The sequence below is a fragment of the Chiloscyllium plagiosum genome, chromosome 5, assembly GCF_004010195.1.
Source record: "Chiloscyllium plagiosum isolate BGI_BamShark_2017 chromosome 5, ASM401019v2, whole genome shotgun sequence".
NCBI classification, from domain to species: Eukaryota; Metazoa; Chordata; class Chondrichthyes; order Orectolobiformes; family Hemiscylliidae; genus Chiloscyllium; species Chiloscyllium plagiosum.
Genome location: NC_057714.1, coordinates 43880534 through 43899164, shown reverse-complemented (window position 1 = coordinate 43899164; position 18631 = coordinate 43880534). Strand labels below are relative to the sequence as shown.

The 18631-nt window shown below is 39.7% G+C and overlaps 1 protein-coding gene across 3 annotated transcripts in view; it reads right to left on the bottom strand.

Annotated features, from left to right (window-relative positions):
* The window catches only part of calcr (calcitonin receptor), a 270585-nt gene that overhangs the window by 178805 nt on the left and 73149 nt on the right, over window positions 1–18631 (bottom strand). For all 3 annotated transcript variants that reach the window (XM_043689943.1, XM_043689944.1, XM_043689945.1), the window contains exon 2: window positions 8840–8928. In XM_043689943.1, the coding sequence (XP_043545878.1) occupies window positions 8840–8890 (51 nt within the window). In that variant the 5' untranslated portion in view covers window positions 8891–8928. The remainder of the gene's footprint in view (window positions 1–8839; window positions 8929–18631) is intronic.

Genomic DNA, 18631 nt, shown 5'->3' with positions numbered 1-18631 from the left:
GCTAATGGTAGTTGGCTTTTCCCTAGGATGGGAGATTTCAAGACATTTTTAAGGTGAGAAAAGAGAGATTTAAAACATACAAGAGGGGCAATTGTTTTTACACAGGTGTTTTGCATGTAGAATGAACTTCCTGAAGAAGTGGTGGGTGTGGGCACAATTATAATGGTTAAAAGACATTTGGATAAGTACACCATGAGGAAAAATTTGGAGGGATATGGGCCAGAAGCAGGCAGGTGGGATTAGTTTAGTTTGGGGTTATGTTCAGCATGGACTAGTTGGACCGAAGGGTCTGTTTCCATGCTGTATGACTCTATATGCTCTAAGATGACTTGAAATAGAGCTTGTAGAATTGAAACTTGTTTTCCTTTAAAAGTTACATTCCTGGAAAGTTTTAGTTCATCACCAAATGACCAGGAATGTCGTGCTGTTTAATATTTTTTGAATTGGCTGAATTTGTTCCGCTCAGCTGTGACCAAGTGTGTGAGATCAATGTTAAGACCATCTTCTAACAGATATTCAATAATATCCACTTGAAGTCTTAAAGGAGTATCTTTGATCTCAGCAAAGTTTGGAAGTCAGCAAAGAGAATCACAAATAGTCATTTCAGAACCTGATTTGTATTGAATCTCTAAATCGTACCCTAGGATTTTCTCAAGCAAGAATTGAAGTCCTGGAGATGCACTTGTGAGAGGTTTTCAATATTATTTCCAATGGTTTATGATTAGTGCAAACAATTAAATGCTCACTTAATTGATATTTCTGAAAGCACCATATCCCGAAAACTTTTTCAATGTTGGAATCATTCACCCGAGCAGTCGTAAGGACCTTAGACCAAATGCAATAGGCTCATTATCTGTAACAAACAAAATTCTCGGAAGTATGTACCTATCAGGCAGGAAAGAAATGGTCGTGTGAGGGAGCCTTGGTTGACGAGAGAGGTTGAATGTCTGGTAAAGAGGATTAGACCAAATGCAATAGGCTCATTATCTGTAACAAACAAAATTCTTGGAAGCAAGAGCTTAGAGAGATTAAAGTGTTGGAGAATGAACTATTTTATACACATTCAGCCAAGGTAATGAAGGTGTCTTCTTCTCAACCTCTCCTGAAGATGTGCTGACCCTCAGGTTAAATCATCGTCAGTTATCTCCCTGAAGTGAGAGAGCAGCCCTGTGGCTTGGTATGACTATAACGACTTTATTGGGCATTTTCACAGAGAAGATCACAAGAGTGAGATATATTGATCACAAAATTCAGAATATATGGGGATTAAAAAATTGAAGATCATGAGGTATCTTTGTAAATAACTTTGTCTTATCGTGTTGGAATCTCTTGTTGTCTACTATTTTGGTAGGATCAATTCTGACATTGAATCAGTTGAACCAAAGAAATTGAGTTGGCTTATGGTTGATTTCACATTTTTTGCATTGAAATCAGGAATGTGTGTCCTTGTCATTGTCATGAGATGCTGGAGGTTTGTATCATAATCATGTTTAATTCGTCTGAGGATTGTAATGTCATCTGCTGTCCAGAGACAACCTAGTTGATTCTCAATTATGTGGTCCAGACTTTGGAATATATCCTGACTGACAGATAATCCAACAGTAGTCTGAGGAAACAATACCTACCAAAAGGTGTTCCAAAGTTGTCAATGCCTGTGAATCCAGAGGATGATGTATGAACTAATATCCATTCTTGACATTAAGCTTGAAAAAATGCTTGAAGCTTGAAAATTTAGGATGAAGCTCTTCCAAGGTAGGATTCTTTTGTGAACCTCTCTTTAATGTGTTAGCGAATTGTCTTGGATCCAAACATGCACACACAGTGTCATTTATCTTCAAACCATAATGAATAATGTTTGACATTTGTGCCATGGAATTCATTCCAGTTTTGAACTTGACATGAATGTGAATGCTGCACTCTTATGGAAAGGGCTGATGCTAGATTGGGTGCCATCTTTCAGATTTAACACTATAATGCCTTTAAAGTTACCAATAGCATTATACCAGATTGAGTAAGAATTAATCAGTTCGTGGACAGATGCAATGTTGCAGTCTGAAATCTTTGCATTTGTGACTGATAAATTTGTCATGTTGTAGGTCATGATAATATGTGGGTCTGTGCATGTAATGGACTAATATTAGAATGCTCTGATATATAAATGATGTAAAAGACTTCAGGTGTTCATTTCAATGAGCTATATTGATATTTAAGATAGATCGTTCCAATGCAATGAAGTCAAGATCCATTGTAAGCAGTTAGTTTATCATGCATGGACTCCAGCATGCCTTACCAGTTTCCTGAGTACATCACATATAAGACACTTACAGGGATGATGTTTGAACTTTTACAAAAATGTCTTCATGAGATGTTGCTCACTAGGCCAGAAACTATTACACACTTCAAATTATCCAGTTTAGAGTCATTCACATTGCTGTGGGCCTGGGGTTACATGCATATCAGACTAAGTGAGGACAACAGATTTTTTTCTCCCTAAAAGATGTTCGTAAATAAGATGGGTTTTTGGACGACAATCCATAGTGGCTACTTGGTCCCCATTAGCATATCTTTTGCTTTCAAATGTCTATTGAATTCAAATTTGACAACCTATCATGATGGGATGTAAACCTCTCTCTAAGACATTAGCCTGGGCCTCTGGATTATTAGGTCAATGACATTACCACTCTGCCACCACCATCCCCTGACCAACTTCCTTTAGCATTCAAAAGGTGGGTTAGCATTGAATTCTTCATCAGCGGCATTCTTAACTGACCTGGGCCAAGCATATACATACTGTGGATAAAACAGCAGGTTAGAGGCTAGGAATCCTGAAAGAAGAAACTTGCTTTCTGAATGTTATAAAGCTTGCCCACCACCAAACCAGTCAGTAATGTCTGCTCGTCCCTTATTTTGATGAGTGCATCTCCCATCAAAAAGTTAATCACCATCCAGGACAAAGCAGCCCATTTGATTGGCATTTCATCCATCACCTTCCATGTTCACTTTATTTACCACCAATGCACATTGCCAATGTGCACTGTTTACAAGATGCACTGCAGCAGCTCTCTAAGGCTTCTTTGACAGAATCTTCCAAATCTACTATCTCCTCAAAGGACATGGACAGCAGATGCATGGCAACAAAGTATATTTATCCTGCCTGCAGCACATCATCCTGACCTGGAAATATGTTGTTTGCCTTCACTATATCACTGTGTCAAAATCCTGAAAATCCCTCTCTCTTCTAATTCTTTTATGGAATGTTGGCATCACTGGCAAGGCCAACATTTATTACCAATGCCATGCTGCTCTTAAACTGAATGACTTCTTGGGCCACTTCAGAGGGCAGAATGAGTCCACCACATCTGTGTGTCTGGCGTTGTGTGTAGGACAGACCAGGTAAGGATGACAGACTTCCATCATTGTAGGACACCAGCGATCCAGATGGGTTTTCAAACCAATTGATGATAGTTTCAAGGTCAGCTTCTCTGAGACTAGTTTTCCATTCCAGATTTATTAACTGGATCAAAATGCACCTGCATGCTTGACAGGATTGGGCCCTGTGTCCCCAGAGATTTAACTGAGGCTATGGATTACTCGTGCCTTGTTACCAACAAGTTGGAGCAGGCTTCATAATGCATTGTTAATTGTGTTGGATTTAATCCTCTAACCTGCCAAAAGTCCCACTCACTTTAAAATTTAACCATAGATAGATCAAAGTTCTAATAATAAGTAGCCAACTTCTGAATACTGGTGTGCAGCACTTAGTAACATTCCATTTATTTAAGTGCTGAGGAACATTTTTATCCACACTACAAAGTAAAGTAACTTTATTTATTTTTTGGGACATTGCTCTCTTTACTATCAATCATTAATGCACATCTTTGCTGTGCTACTTCACAATCATAGTAATTTTCAGCATAGAGCATGAATTGAATACAACTGATTAATTTCCCTATTTTCATGTTATCTGGATGATTTCCAAATGTGTTACCTTGAGGCTTCCCCTATTTGTAGTGGATCATGAACAATGCATCCTTGTTGAATCTACTACTTCCGAGAATTTGAAGCCTGATCAGAAAGTCCAGTGTAGATTGGAGACTGTGTGCATTCATGAGCGTTACTTCCACTATGCTTAGATTCTGTGATGTTGAGGATTTCTCCACGGATATGTCAGTAGAGCACAAATTGCCGATGCAATGACTCCAAAATAATAGTGATCACACTTCAAAACTGATCATTGGCTGCAAAATGTTTTATGAGTCCCTGAAAATATGGTCAAATGCAAGATTTACTTCAAATGCAATCCTTCTGATGTCAGGTTTTTAATGCTGTAGTAGAGGCAGCAGACACCTATTTTTCAACAGCCACTACCCATGTCCTACAACTCACTTGATGCTATCAACTCAACCTCACTAACCACAACTGTTGTTGCGCTAGTCACTGTGCTCATGAGTGAGAAAGATATGAAAGTGATGAGGACATTGACTTGCTCACAGATGATGACTATAAAGTCACTTTGCTTTTCCAGACCAACATCAAAAGTTTGAATTGAAGAATGCCTTTCAAATTAGGTGTTAAAACTAATTTAGTGTGCAAATATTTATTTCTAGGTAGTACAGGATTTTTCTGAATGAAGATTCTTTTAAAAATGGTTATAATTATTCAGTTAGATTTGTAACATCAGACAATCACTTCTCCTATTCTGTGGAATGATTGTTCATATTAAGCATAAAGCATTCTATTTCCTCTCACAGCAGTAATATAGCATCGGCTTCTATTAAAAAGATTTAGTATAAAACTAAATACAGATTAATGTCAAGTAAATGTTCTTTCAAAGTAACTTTATTCTTATTGTTACCTTTTTTTTCTAATTTGACCACCTTGTTCACCATATGAGGCAAGATCTGTCAGGTACTGGAATCGAAATTTATCCCTTTTGCTACTTTTTCTCAAGCTCCCATCTAAAGCATTTGAGGGGAGAGGAGCTGATCAGCTTCAAATACTGTAGTCACTTCATCCTTTTCTCCTAGATCAGCATTTCTGGTGCGCAATTGGCAAAATGACTCGTGAGCCATTGCTGCATGCAATTAAGTACCATATCACTCAGCGTATCCCTAATCTTTTCTTTATAAATGAAGGAGTTTAAATGCTGCCTTTGGAAGATAATCATTGTTTTGCCAATAATAATTTTTGCTACTTCATTGCCAAGCTGACTGTGTGGCGTTTTAGCACATAATTTACTCTCCATGTAAAAAAATCAGCAATACAGAAGTAAATGAGCAACAGCAAATTTAAGTACAAACTTTTATTAGCCATCTGGTCACTTATTAGTGGTGATCTTTAGGCCACCATCTCATTAGATTGTTTAGATTATTCACTCCAGAAGCAAAAAAAAAGACAATAACACGCATTAACCAATGATGATACTTGTCATGTGTGTGGTTGTCTTGTGCACAAAGCCTTTAGGAAACAATTTAATCTTAATACTACCTTAATGGGAAAGCTGGAAAAAAGGACAATGATATTACATTGAAGTTTACCAAACAGGAAAACTATGCCATTGCTAATAAGAAATAATGTATTTAATTTTCTCCTTTCTTTGTTTCACCTGAATCTTACATTTTCCAGAGGGAGGAGGTTTTCTCAGATATCTTGAGAATTAAGTCCACTTTCTGTCTGGCCTTCTAATTTTCTATGGTCTGTTACTAAGTCTGTTCGACAACAAGCCCTCGTAGCTTGGTTATCATCGAAATAGGGCCTCACAGAGACCTACTAGATTAGATTAGATTAGATTAGATTATAACACTACAGGCAATTTAGCATGGCCAATTCACCTGACCTGCACATCTTTGGACTGTGGGAGGAAACCGGAGCACCCGGAGGAAACCCACGCAGACACGGGGAGAACGTGCAAATTCCACATAGTCAGTCGCCTGAGGCGGGAATTGAACCCGGATCTCTGGCGCTGCGAGGCAGCAGTGCTAACCACTGTGCCACCGTGCCGCCCATAAAAGCTTCAAAATATTCATAGCTGAGAACAAAGACAGGACTATCTGGGTTGACTGCAGGACAGACTTTCTGTCTCAGAGCTTTGTGGACAGAAAAAAAGAGTGAGCTTTTAAAGAAAGAATACGCTGTAGCTGATATGGTCTGCAGGAGGATTAAAGCTGCTGGAACTTTGTGAAAGACTGCAGGAAGCTGTAGCAAAGAGGAACTTGAGCATCTTTCTGCATAAATCAGAAAAAAACCAAGCCTCCATGTTCAGCAGCTAATGGGGAAGGCAAATCAATTGTTAGCTTTTATTTCAAAAGGGATGAACAACAGGAAGATCTTGTTAAAGCGATACAAGGCATTAGCCAGACCACAGCTGGATTACTATGAACCTTATTTAAGGAAAAATATATTGTTATTGGAGACAGCCCAGAGAAGGCACAATAGGTTAATTCCAGGTATCCACCAATGTTTAATCAGTGAGGGAATCAAAGGTTATGAACAAAATGTGGGAACTGGACTTTCAGGGTTATCAGTTCAGCCATGATCACATTGAATGGCAGCACAGACTCAGTGTCCTACTTCTATTCCTATGTTGTAATATCTTATGGAGCTAAAAGGCAGAACTAAGGAGGGAAAATGGTTTCTGATTAAATAGTTGCATTCTGTGACCATCTAGATATTCTTCAATATTTGTACTGGTGAACCTGGGATAATAAATAACTGCAGTACGCATTTTTTTATGGAAGTCAATTCTGGAATTTATGAAAAGCTTGAGTAGAAGAATATGGATGGTTATTTATCATAAAGATTCAGTGAAATGGAAAAACGAGAACCATTGGAAGCTGGAAGTAATGGTGGATTGTTCTGTATCAAGCCTGTAATCCTATGGAGAATAAAGTATACAAAGTTTTGTAGAATTATTATCTATATAAAGACATTGATTAAGGTTATTATTTCTGTAGCTTTGAGTATTGGTTACCTATCAAGTTAAAGTTTAGTTGAGGTTGTTTTTATTTTGTTACAGTAAAAGTTTTAATTTGAAACTTTGTTGGGGAGCTCCTTTAAATTGGTCACTGGGAGTTCACATCTTGTGTTTTAAGTTATCAGTCTCTAGATAGTTCATTACATATAGGAAATTATTTATACAATGCATCTTATTTTTATAAAATCATGCTTCCTCTACAGGAAAAAAGTACAATTTAAAACTAAAAGTAGTGAGTAATTTTCATAGAATCGTAGAACCATACTATTCAGAGAAGCCCTTTGGCCCATCAAATCTAGACTAACAAAAATCTACACTAAATCTATATTAGTCTCACTTTCTATCACTTGGTCCATAGCCTTGAATTAATGACATTTCAAGTCCTTATCTAAATACCATTTAAAAATGATGAGGTGCCCTGTCTACTAATCTCCCACACAATGCTTTCCAGATTCCCACCATCCTCTAGCTGAAAATATCCTTAAATCTCCTTTCAACCTCCTGCATTTCACCTTAAGCTATGTCTTCTCATTACTGTCCCTTCAATAAGAAGAACAATTACTTTTATCTGCCTTGCCCATGCCTCAAATAATTATATTCACCTCTATCTAGTCCTCCATCAGCCTTCTTTGCTCGTAAGAAAACAATCTGTACTTATCCAGCCTCTCTTTATAGCTAATATGCTTCCTCTCAGGTATTATACTTGTGAATCTCATCCACATCCCTTTCATTGCAATTATATCCTTCCCATTGTGTGGTGCCCAAAACTGCATCCAGTACTCCAATGTTTTGTATACTACAACTCCTTATTCTTATAAGCTATGCCACAACTGATAAAGTGTAAGGAAACTTGTTTATCATTCCCTCCATGACTCTATATATATCATGAATAATAAGGGACCCAGCACTGATCCTCATGGTACGCCACTGAACACTTGCTTCTAGCCTCACAAGCTGCCTTCTATCCTAAGACTATTTTGGATCTAATTTTCTAAGTTACCTTGGATCCCATGTGCTTCTTCATCAGTCTCCCCAGTGAGGCCTTGTCAAAGGCTTTTCTGAATCCATATAAACTACATCAACTACACTACCCTCATTTACGCATCTGGTCACCTCCTCGAATTTGTTAGGCATGCCTCCCTCTGACAAAGCCATGCTGACTATCATGATCAACCTTACCTCTCCAAGGGCAGATCAACCCTCTCCTTCATAATTTTCTCCAATAGTTTAATGTGAAATGTACTAGTTTCTGGTTAATCTCTACAAACCTTCTTAAAAAGTTGAACCACATTAGCTATGTTCCAGGCCTCTGGCACATCCTCTGTGGCCAGAGAGGAATTAAGTATTTGGGTTATAGCCCTGTAATTTCCTCCCTCACCTCACACAGCAGTCTGGGAAACAACACTCTGAACCTCGGGATCTGTTCACTTTTAAACCACCAAACCTCCCAAATCTCCTGGCTCCCCATGTCAAACTGCTAAACAACCTCATATACCCTTCACATTTTGATGAGTCAACCCTATCCTACTGTCCCCTGGTTACTGGTTGGCAGATGGTGAGTTAACAGACAATACGCCTTTCTGACTATTTTCATTCTCTCGAAGTGGAATATTCCATTACTCTGGGATTTTCATTGTGATTAATGGGAACTTATCATCATATAATTATTTGGTTTTATTCTCTCATCATATAAAATGAGGTTGTATTTCTATGAATTCAATTATTGGCAAGGATTTAATACAATAATAAGATGCAGAGGTAAACATAGATAAACAAATCTTTTGTAGTGGATGATAACATTTCAGTGCAAACATGCTTTGGTGTTGATAACAAGGTGCCTTTATTTATAGGCATTGCTTGACTCACCAAAGTAATTGTTGCTGATAACACAAAACTGCTCACAAGAAGTCTGGTCATAATGGATTCCTTAGGCTTGATGCAGTCACGGGGAAAATCTGCAAACGCAATGAAACAACAAATGACACTTAGATTCACAGCATAGAAACATCATTTGTCTCAAATGGTTCTCACAGGCATTTCAGTCTACACAACTCTTTCCTCAGTCAGAGAATCCTCATAAAACTCAATTCCCTTTTCCTTTCCATGTTATCACAGATTCCCATTTATTGCATCTATGATGTTCAATTCAACTAGTTGCTGTGGTAACAACTTTTCCATTAAAGGGTGGCACGGTGGCACAGTGGTTAGCACTGCTGCCTCACAGCGCCAGAGACCCGGGTTCAATTCCCGACTCAGGCGATTGACTGTGTGGAGTTTGCACATTCTCCCCGTGTCTGCGTGGGTTTCCTCTGGGTGCTCCGGTTTCCTCCCACAGTCCAAAGATGTGCAGGTCAGGTGAATTGGCCATGCTAAATTGCCCGTAGTGTTAGGTAAGGGGTAAATGTAGGGGTATGGGTGGGTTGCACTTCAGCGGGTCGGTGTGGACTTGTTAGGCCGAAGGGCCTGTTTCCACATTGCAAGTAATCTAATCTAATTCTTCCCACTTTCTGAGTAAAAAGGATTATTCTGTGTTCGTGACTTGTTTGCAAACAGTCATATATTAGTCTTGAAATGTTAATTGTCTTATGTCTCTATCCACAGTTCCTGCCACACCTGCTGAGTTTCTCTAGCACATTCTGTTTTTATTTCTGATCTCCAGCATGCACAGTACTTGGCTTTTATCACAATTTTATTTTCTGGTTACTCTCCTACGGTGTTCTTGGTTTGCTCTGGACAATCTGCAGTATTCCATTTGTGGCACAATGCACTGGGCTCAAATCCCACTTCTCAGGGTTAATTTTATGGGGTACCATATTCCCAACCATACGCACCACTTTAAAAAGAAACTTTGTTTATATGAAAGAAATATTAGCAAGGAAGAATAATTCATTCTTTACAGAGATTGATGATTTTATTACACAAAACTAACAGGAAATTGCACACCTTCCCATACAGTACAGAAAGTTCTATGGTATTACTTGTCTTTGTCTTATTTTAAGATCAAGCGCCATTACACATAACGGAGATTGTAAAATATTTCAGAAATTTTCAACCTTCTGCCTTGAATCCTACCATTCTGACTGTCAAATCCCAGGCAACCTAGAAAGATAGAAAGTGCTATTTGCTCTTTCATTTTCTATAGTTGAGTGTAGTTTTGCCAAATGCAGTGTTTATTACCATGGTCCAATTGGTGGAAAAATGCTATGTAAGTTCACCAATTTCAGGAGATATTAGACATATGAGATATATGCAAATTAAGAGGAACAAAGATTTAAATGTGATGTTAGTCAGCTGCAGGATATGAATAAATGATAAAGGCTAATTTGCTGGATGGCTCATTTGCTGGATGGCTCATTTAATTTATCTCTTAGGTAACTAAGCAACATAAACAAGGAGAGAGCTTTCAAACTGCAGTAGTCCCACTTTCAATGGTAGTTTTCTCATTTGCAGCATTTTGAGTGTGGTTCATAGCATGTGACTTTTCTCATATAATCCTCTGTTTTTCATTATGAAGTTTTAATTAAGAAAACTGATTGTTGGTTGCAGGCGAACAGATTCAGCACATGCACTTCTGACATTGTATATTAAGCCCAGCTGCATGCCACTGCAGATTATGCAAGCCAGGAAAGGAGCCTCCGACTGTAGTGCTCAATCATTATGACTGAACACACGGTCAAAGGAAAGGAAAGCTCATTCCCCTGTTTGCTGACAAGGACCTGGAGCTGTTGGTGAATAGAGTGGTAGAGAACAAGGCACCCATTTTTCAAGTGCACTACCACAGCAGCCACACACTGGACACAGCCAGCCAATGTGATGCCCTATAGATGTTGTTTCCAGACCCCAGACAGACCTGGTTAGAATTGTAGTGATAACTCTGCCCACGACAAAAAGAATGAATGTATGTGGGAATGTATCTGTTGTTTTTTTTTGTTTTCCTCCTTTTGTAATGAAATGAGTATGAGGATGAATCTCTTTTCATTTGACAGGCAGAGGAAGCAACATGATTTAGATTAGATTACTTTACAGTGTGGAAACAGGCCCTTCCACCTGACCTGCACATCTTTGGACTGTGGGAGGAAACCGGAGCACCCGGAAGAAATCCACGCAGACACGGGGAGAATGTGCAAACTCCACACAGTCAGTCGCCTGTGGCGGGAATTGAACCCTGGTCTCTGGCGCTGTGAGGCAGCAGTGCTAACCACTGTGCCACCGTGCCATGATGATGGATCATAACCTCAGATCACTGACAGAAATATTGAACTTTTAATTATAGCATGTTTTATTTTAAATATGGGGGCATACAACCAATAAAGGACTAAGCATGTAAATTCTGTGTAAGGCAATTCAATGATAGTCTGCAAGACCGGTGGATGATTCTCCACTTCAAGTGGTCACTAGAATGTCACATCTAACGGTGCCGAAGAAGCTTTCAAGACAATGACTTCGAAAGTAGAAGTGCAAGACAATTAAATACCTCCTCTCAGCAGTGAAGCATTTCCTGTATTTATATTTCATATGGGATACATGATTTGAAAGGCATTCTTCCATTTACTCTTCCAGGAACAAACAAAACAGGGCTTAAAGACCAATTTGCAACCGCTGAGTGTGTGAAGATGTTTGCCAGGAAAACCCCTATTCATCCATGTATTGCAGATGAAAAGAAAGTCTCAATCCCTCACTCTGTCACAAAACAGAAAGTAAGTGAAACTACTGTCAAAATGAACAGGACCAAGCTGTTCCAGCTGACCTGCAAAGCCAAACATTTAAACATCAACTGTTTATCAATCAACATCTGTGATAACAGAATTACTTAACATAATGGCTGCAATGTCTCATTGTCTACTCTGCAAGAACTCAGAAAACTCAGTTTGTCTTCTTTGACTTTTATCTTTTTTGAATTTCTCTCTTATTTCTAACCTGTATGTGTTTGGGCTGCATTATTATTTCTTCTCATGTTTAGTAACAAATAAATTCACTCTGCAGTTAACTCAGAAAAGTCTGGTTAAATTGATTCCTGTTAAGGCAAAAGTTCGTTTGATTTGGTAGAAAACTATTCATAAGATAAGGGTTTGTTTTCAAATTAATCCTTGCTATGGATAGCTGGGAGTGAGGGGATAGTGAATAATTTTCACCTGGGAGCTCAGTAACTTGGAAAATCCCATTTGGGACTATAATGAATGGGAGAACTTCATCAGGGTCTGATCATAACAAATTCTATCAGACGTAACTTTGTTAACTTTTTTCCTTTTCCAAATGTTCTTAGAAATTCTAACTGTCTATTGTAATATTTCTGGCAAGCTTTCTCTCGCATTCCAAATCCTTTCATTCCTTATCAATTTTTTGGTCACTGTTTGCTGTTTCCCTACATTTTATCCAATACTCCTACTCATCAGCTGTCAATGTACAAGAATATGTTTTTTCTTACAATTTAATATTATTTTTAACCTTTCAGATTAACCACTGAAAGCGGGTGTACCCATTAGAGTTTTTCTTATTCTTTGAAATGCATCTGTTCTATATATTCTGAAGTATCCCTTTATATGTCTTCATTACATCTGTATTAATCGATTATTTAACCTAAATCACCAATTCAGTTTAGCTAAATCTGTTTTAATCTTCTCCAATTTCCCATTAGTTCAATTGTAAAAGGTAGTCTCAGATTATTTCTCTGTGCTTTATAAAGGAATCCACCAACGTTATCTGTTCTGTGCTAGCTTTGGCATCTGTGCATCTGGCTGCTTCCATGGACAGGTTAGTAATTGCTTGGGCAGCTAACTCCAGCATACTCCCTTTCTGTCAGCTTTGTGCATAAATCTGCAATCCATTGTTATACCTACAGGACTATATCAATAACAAGATGAGAGGGTACAAGGGATTTGTACAAAACACCAGATACCCATTCCTCACACAGAGACATGGTATGGGCAGCAGGTATCCACAGAAAAGGGGTGAGACACCCCCATAACTTCTTCTTAGCTCACTCCAGAATGCCCAACTTCTCTATAAACCTCCTGCAACCACACTCGTCTCTGGGCCCTCCAGGCTAAAAAGACACCAGGGGATGGCTGCCCAAATCTACCAAGCCAACAGGGATAACCAGAGAACAGGATCGTTCCACCCCATCTCATAGAAAATGATGAGCAAGACAGGGAGGTGATGGTTTAGTGGTATTGTCACCGGTCTTGTTATCCAGACACCCAGTTAATGAACTCTTTATATGTTGACAACAGCGAAAAATATTTATGCCAATCTAGTATCTCAATGTCTTCTGTTTGGGTGTCACCATGATTCTCGGGAGTCCTATGAAATCCTCTACTGGTTGCCCTTTGACTGGTTGCTCCTTGTCTGGCTCTTCATTGAACAGTGTGGTTTCTTGACTTTAATTCATTTGATTCATTCCAACAGGGAATGAAGTTGCATAGGAGAAATATCACTATGGATGAGTAATCCAGGACCCCAGGCTCTAATATTCTGGGACAATAGTGCCTCATTGGCGGGAGAAAGACTTCGAGGAGGCAAGAGATATATCACGAATTCACAGCCTCTGCCCTGCTCTAAGGTCCATGGCATTTACACAACAGATCTAGTTAGGCTTCTGGCGGCTCAGTATTGGCACTCTTACCTCTGAAATGGAAGATTCAATGCCTTTTCCAGAGACTTAAATACAAAATCTGTACTGATAAGTGAGTGCAGTACTGAAGAAATACTCCACTGTCCAAGATGCGACTTTCAAATCAGATAGTAAGCTGAAATGTTTGTTTTCCCACTTACATGGACATAAATGATTCCATTACACTATTTAAGAAAAAAGAAGAGGATCACTCACTCAGTACCCAGGTCAATATTAAGTTTTGATGAGTATCATGAATCAGATGCTCTGGCATTTTGGCATTGTTGCTTGTGGGACCATGTTGTTCACATATTGACCACTATATTTGTTATGTTAAAACTGTAATTTTACTATTTACCATTGGGTGTCATTGATGGAAATGACGGTAAGAATTAAAGAGAATGGTTGGTTAGACTTTCTCTTGTTGAAGATGGTGGTTGCTATACTCGTGTACCACGAATATTATTTTCTCATCCAAATCTAGCTGTTGTTCAGGATTTGAGTGTGAAATACTGAAAACTTGTTTGCAAACAGTCTGAGTGTCTATTCTACCTGAGATCATAGTAACTGCTTTTGGAAGATAGCAAGATCATTCTAAATTACTTCATTTCTTTGAAGAACTTCAATTTTATAGCAATTCAGTTGAATTTAAGTACACCATAAATTGTAAAACTTCAATTTCAGTTCAATTTGATTTTGATCTATGTTCTTTAAACTTTACAACTACGTGTGAATAAGCCTTTGCTTGCTCCCCCGCACTATAAGATGTGATGATAAAATGTACAGAAATAAAAACATGCCTTGGAAGAATACCAAATTTGATTTCATTCTCGCCTTCTGGGGATCAAGCCTGAACAAAATGGTTTAACCCTTACAATAACGTATGTGTTTGGAACTGTTTCAGCTTCCGTGCATTCATATAATTCACCTTCTCTCTCTTGCACACCAACTTTGTACCTTTTATTGTAGAAAGAGGCAGCGGGGGGTGTGGTGGTCAACATGATGGAAATTCATCAGAGAGTTAATTACCGGGGAGAAAGTGGAATCAGTCTCCTTGGTTCTGATACATAAATATAATGCACATGTATAGGCTCTGAAATTGCTTCCCCTAGATTGGTAGCAGATAGCAGGGGTCACAGTTGAGTAGTATTCCCTCGATTTTCTTCATAGTTTTATAGACCTCAGAGGCGCATAAATGGCAGCATTTCCCAGAAATCCAGCCTATTTCCTTCATTTGTCACTATATCAGGATAGCATTTTCTTTATCATATACATTAATGGACTCAGGCAGCTGTCTGTGACTGAGCCACTTCTCCCCTGTGGAAAATGGGTATTTTTTTCTTCAAAAGCACAGGCTGCACCCTTGGAAGATAACAACTTCCATTGATATAATGGCTTCAATTAAATAAAATAATTCCATCATAGCCTTCTCAAACAAACTTTGACCCCAAGTTTCATAAGGAGATATTAGAATAGGTGAACATAGGAATGACAGAAATTATAATGATAAGTAATAATAGAAATCTCAATGTTTTCCTGGAGAAGAGAGAGGGAAAGGGAATTTAAGAAAGTAGATCTTAGGAAACTGAAGACATGGCTGGCAATGGTTCATTGATGATGACTGGGGATCAGCAAGTCACTAGATTTGGAATGATGCAAGACATCATGGAAGATTGTCAGGCTGATAGAAGTTACGCAGTTGGGGAGAGACAGAAGCTTTGGAAGGATTTGAAAACAAGTATAAAAATGGTAAAATCGATTGGGAACCAAAATGGATCAAAAATGTGGCGAGGACTTGATAAATTTTAGGGGTGCTGCATATCATTGCAGACTTTAGGGCTTGAATATGGCTAGAAATGTAGTATGTGACCAATCAGTGATCACACTAACCTATGACAAGTGGTCTACCTGTAGTCCATGATATAGTTACTTCCCAGGATACCAGCACATAATGCTTCAGGCCTAGCTCATCAAAGAACTTTTTTGTGTGTTTTAAGTTACTGCTACATCTGTTCATCTAGATACTGGTGTGAAGTAACCTTGGTCTGTGGGTGTCTACACATACAATGTCCCCAAGGATGTCGCTCCTTATCTTTAAATAGGACTCTTTCACTCCTGATGTACTTTAACACTCCTATTTTTACACACATACATTGCAGGTTACTAAAGTACAGCTCGTTAATGCATTGTCACTTCAAATGCTCCTGAACAGTAGTCAACTAGGACTAAATACATTTTCCCTCTGAAGTCAAATAAATATGTTGCTAACCTTGCCCCTGGCCTTTTAGAAATCTTGAGGAAACCAAAGGCATCGCAGGTATTTGACTATTTATGATACTCGAACGGCAAGACAAAATATTGTTTTGTAAGTCTTTCAAAAGACCTGGCAACATTGCTGATTTGTGTACTGTTGCTCTGCACTTTGTGGTACCTCAATGATCCCCATGGAGCCTCTGTGGAATTTCTCTTCCCATCGACACTAGTATAACCAATCAATAGTACACTTTTCAGCTCAATGTTTCAACCACCATTACATGTGAGTTGGCTGACTTTTGAGCACTACATTCTGATTTGTGAAAGGCTTGCTTGCTGCCAATTTTGCCAAAGTATTGTTGGCTGAAGAAAGAGGGTGGATTTGCCTCCCTACCCCACTGTTTAACTAAGAGAGATCCACACACAACCTTAGTCCTCTATTTATTTTGGGAAATGTTAATAACCTTGGCCATCATTGTCGAGAGTGTGGTGCTGGAAAAGCACAGCAGGTCAGGCAGCATCCGAGGAGCAGGAGAGTCGGATTTCGGGCAAAAGCCCTTCATCGGGAATGTGTCTTCAAGTTGGCTTCTAGCTTAAATGGTTTAGAGGTCAGTGCGCCAAACTACCATTGCACCAAACTGGTCTGCTGATTTGATGGTGAGTTTGGGGTTGGAGCGGAGAGAGTGGAGGGCTACACATTGTTGGGGTGAGAGGTTGGAGTGGGTGAGGGGGGTGGACAGGTTGAGGCAGTCAATGTTGCGGCAGTTGGATAAAGAGATAGAGAGCGGGTAACAAACAGGCACGGGGTGTCCAGGTGGATGGGGTGTGTTGGAGGCGAGCGAAGGGGTCCTTGGAAGGTGAGTGGGAGTCTTGATGGAAAAAGTAAGCCCAGAGGTGGAGGTGGAGGAAAGAAGTGTTTGATGTCACAATATGTGTTGAATTTGTTGATCCAGGAGCAGAGGAAGATGAAGGTAAGGCCTTTGCTGAGGACTGATCATTCATCCTCAGTGAGAGGGAGGTCTGGGGGGGGGATGGTGAAAACCTGGCAGGGCTGGGAGCTGGGACCTGGTGTAGGGCTGAAGCTGGGAGTAGCGGGGGGAGACTGTAACTGGAGTGGGCGTGGTAGTAGAGGGACCGTGGTGACATCATTTACGGAAGCGACAGTCACTTGGAGCATTGGGAGGTTGGAGGTGGTGACTGCGGGATCCACAGGGGGTGTGTCATCGGCGTTTCTGTCAGCGATGTTCAGGTGAGTGGTGTCAGTGGGGGGTGGAAGTGATTGCAACAGCAGCAGCCTTGGGGGCAGAAGTGGTGGCCTTGTAGCATGATGTCGGTAGGGGCGGAAGTCACTGCTGTGGTAGCAACAAAGGGGGCGGAAGTGGCAGAACACGTGGTGTAGGTGAGGTCGGTGGGGGCATGAATGGCTGTTGCAGCAGCAACAACGGGGTCAGAAGTGTTGTTCCGGTTAGGCCTCGCACTGGTTTCGGCAGCAGTAGTTCTCATAGTTGTCTGACTGGCGGTTGTGGAGGCAGCATAGTCAGCCGTGGCTGCGGGCTGTCGAGCGGCAAGGACAGAAATTATGTAATCGATCATGTGGTGGTCGTGGCTGGAGTGGCTGTATGGCTGATGGCGGCTGATTAGATTAGATTACTTACAGTGTGGAAACAGGCCTTTCAGCTCAACAAGCCCACACCCGACCTATTCCCCTCACCTGCCTCTGCAAGTATGAGTCTGTAATATCATTGAGCAGTGTATATCTACACGTTCAATGTCCCTGAGGGCTGTTGGCTTCTTATTTTTAAGTAAGACTCCGACAGTTCTGCTGCATTTTTCTTTACTTACATCTGTACATTGTAGGTTACTTAACACAATCCTTTAGTGTAGTGTCTCAGACGTTTCTCTTTACATGCTCATTCTATCCTGATGCCCTTCTCTCCTATGAGGGTCAAACCATTAGTTACATATTATTATCATTTGTAAACATAGTTATCCTACAGAAAGAACACGCAGCACTGAGGATCAGCCCATTTATGCAAATACATAAGAAAAGGAGGCCACTGAAAGTCATTCTCAGAACTCTGTCATGAGGTAAGACTTATCCCACTTCCTCAGAGATTTGTTCCAAAGGTGCAAACAACTATATTTTGCGTCACTAGCTCTCATATTCAATTTAGAAATTAGATAGTCATAAAAAAGCACTTCCAGAGAGCCAGAATAAACATTGTGATAGCAAAGTAAAAAGGAAACAAAATAGATGTTGATGCTTGAAATTGGCTCTGTTACATGACAAGTGCAGAAAGTCACACAAGGTCTGATTTGTGTGAAGTAGTGCTTGTATTATGAAACACAAACACACTTGCCTTTATTAACTGTGAAGTCAACAATTCCAGTGCTTTTCCAGCCTGCCTCCCATGTTGTACCCTTGTAAACTTAAGGTCATCTGTTGTTCATTTTCTAACTCACATGGAGTGTCAATAATCCATCATCCCTTTGCTCCCTGTCTGGCATGACTCGATTGTAAAGTTCTCATTGTTGCCTTTAAGTATATCTGTGACTTTGTCTCTGTCTACCTCTGTAACTTCCTCTCGTCTACAATCTCAAAGGATCTATGAATGTCTCCAACTCTGGATTTTGGTCATCTGCGACTTTCATCAATCTACTACTGGTGACTGAGTCTTCAACAATCCCAGAATTTCCTCCCTAAACCTCACCACTTCATTATCTCTCTCTCTCTCTCACACACACATCTTTTAAGATGTTCCTGAAAACCTAACTCTTTGACCAAGTTTGGTTAT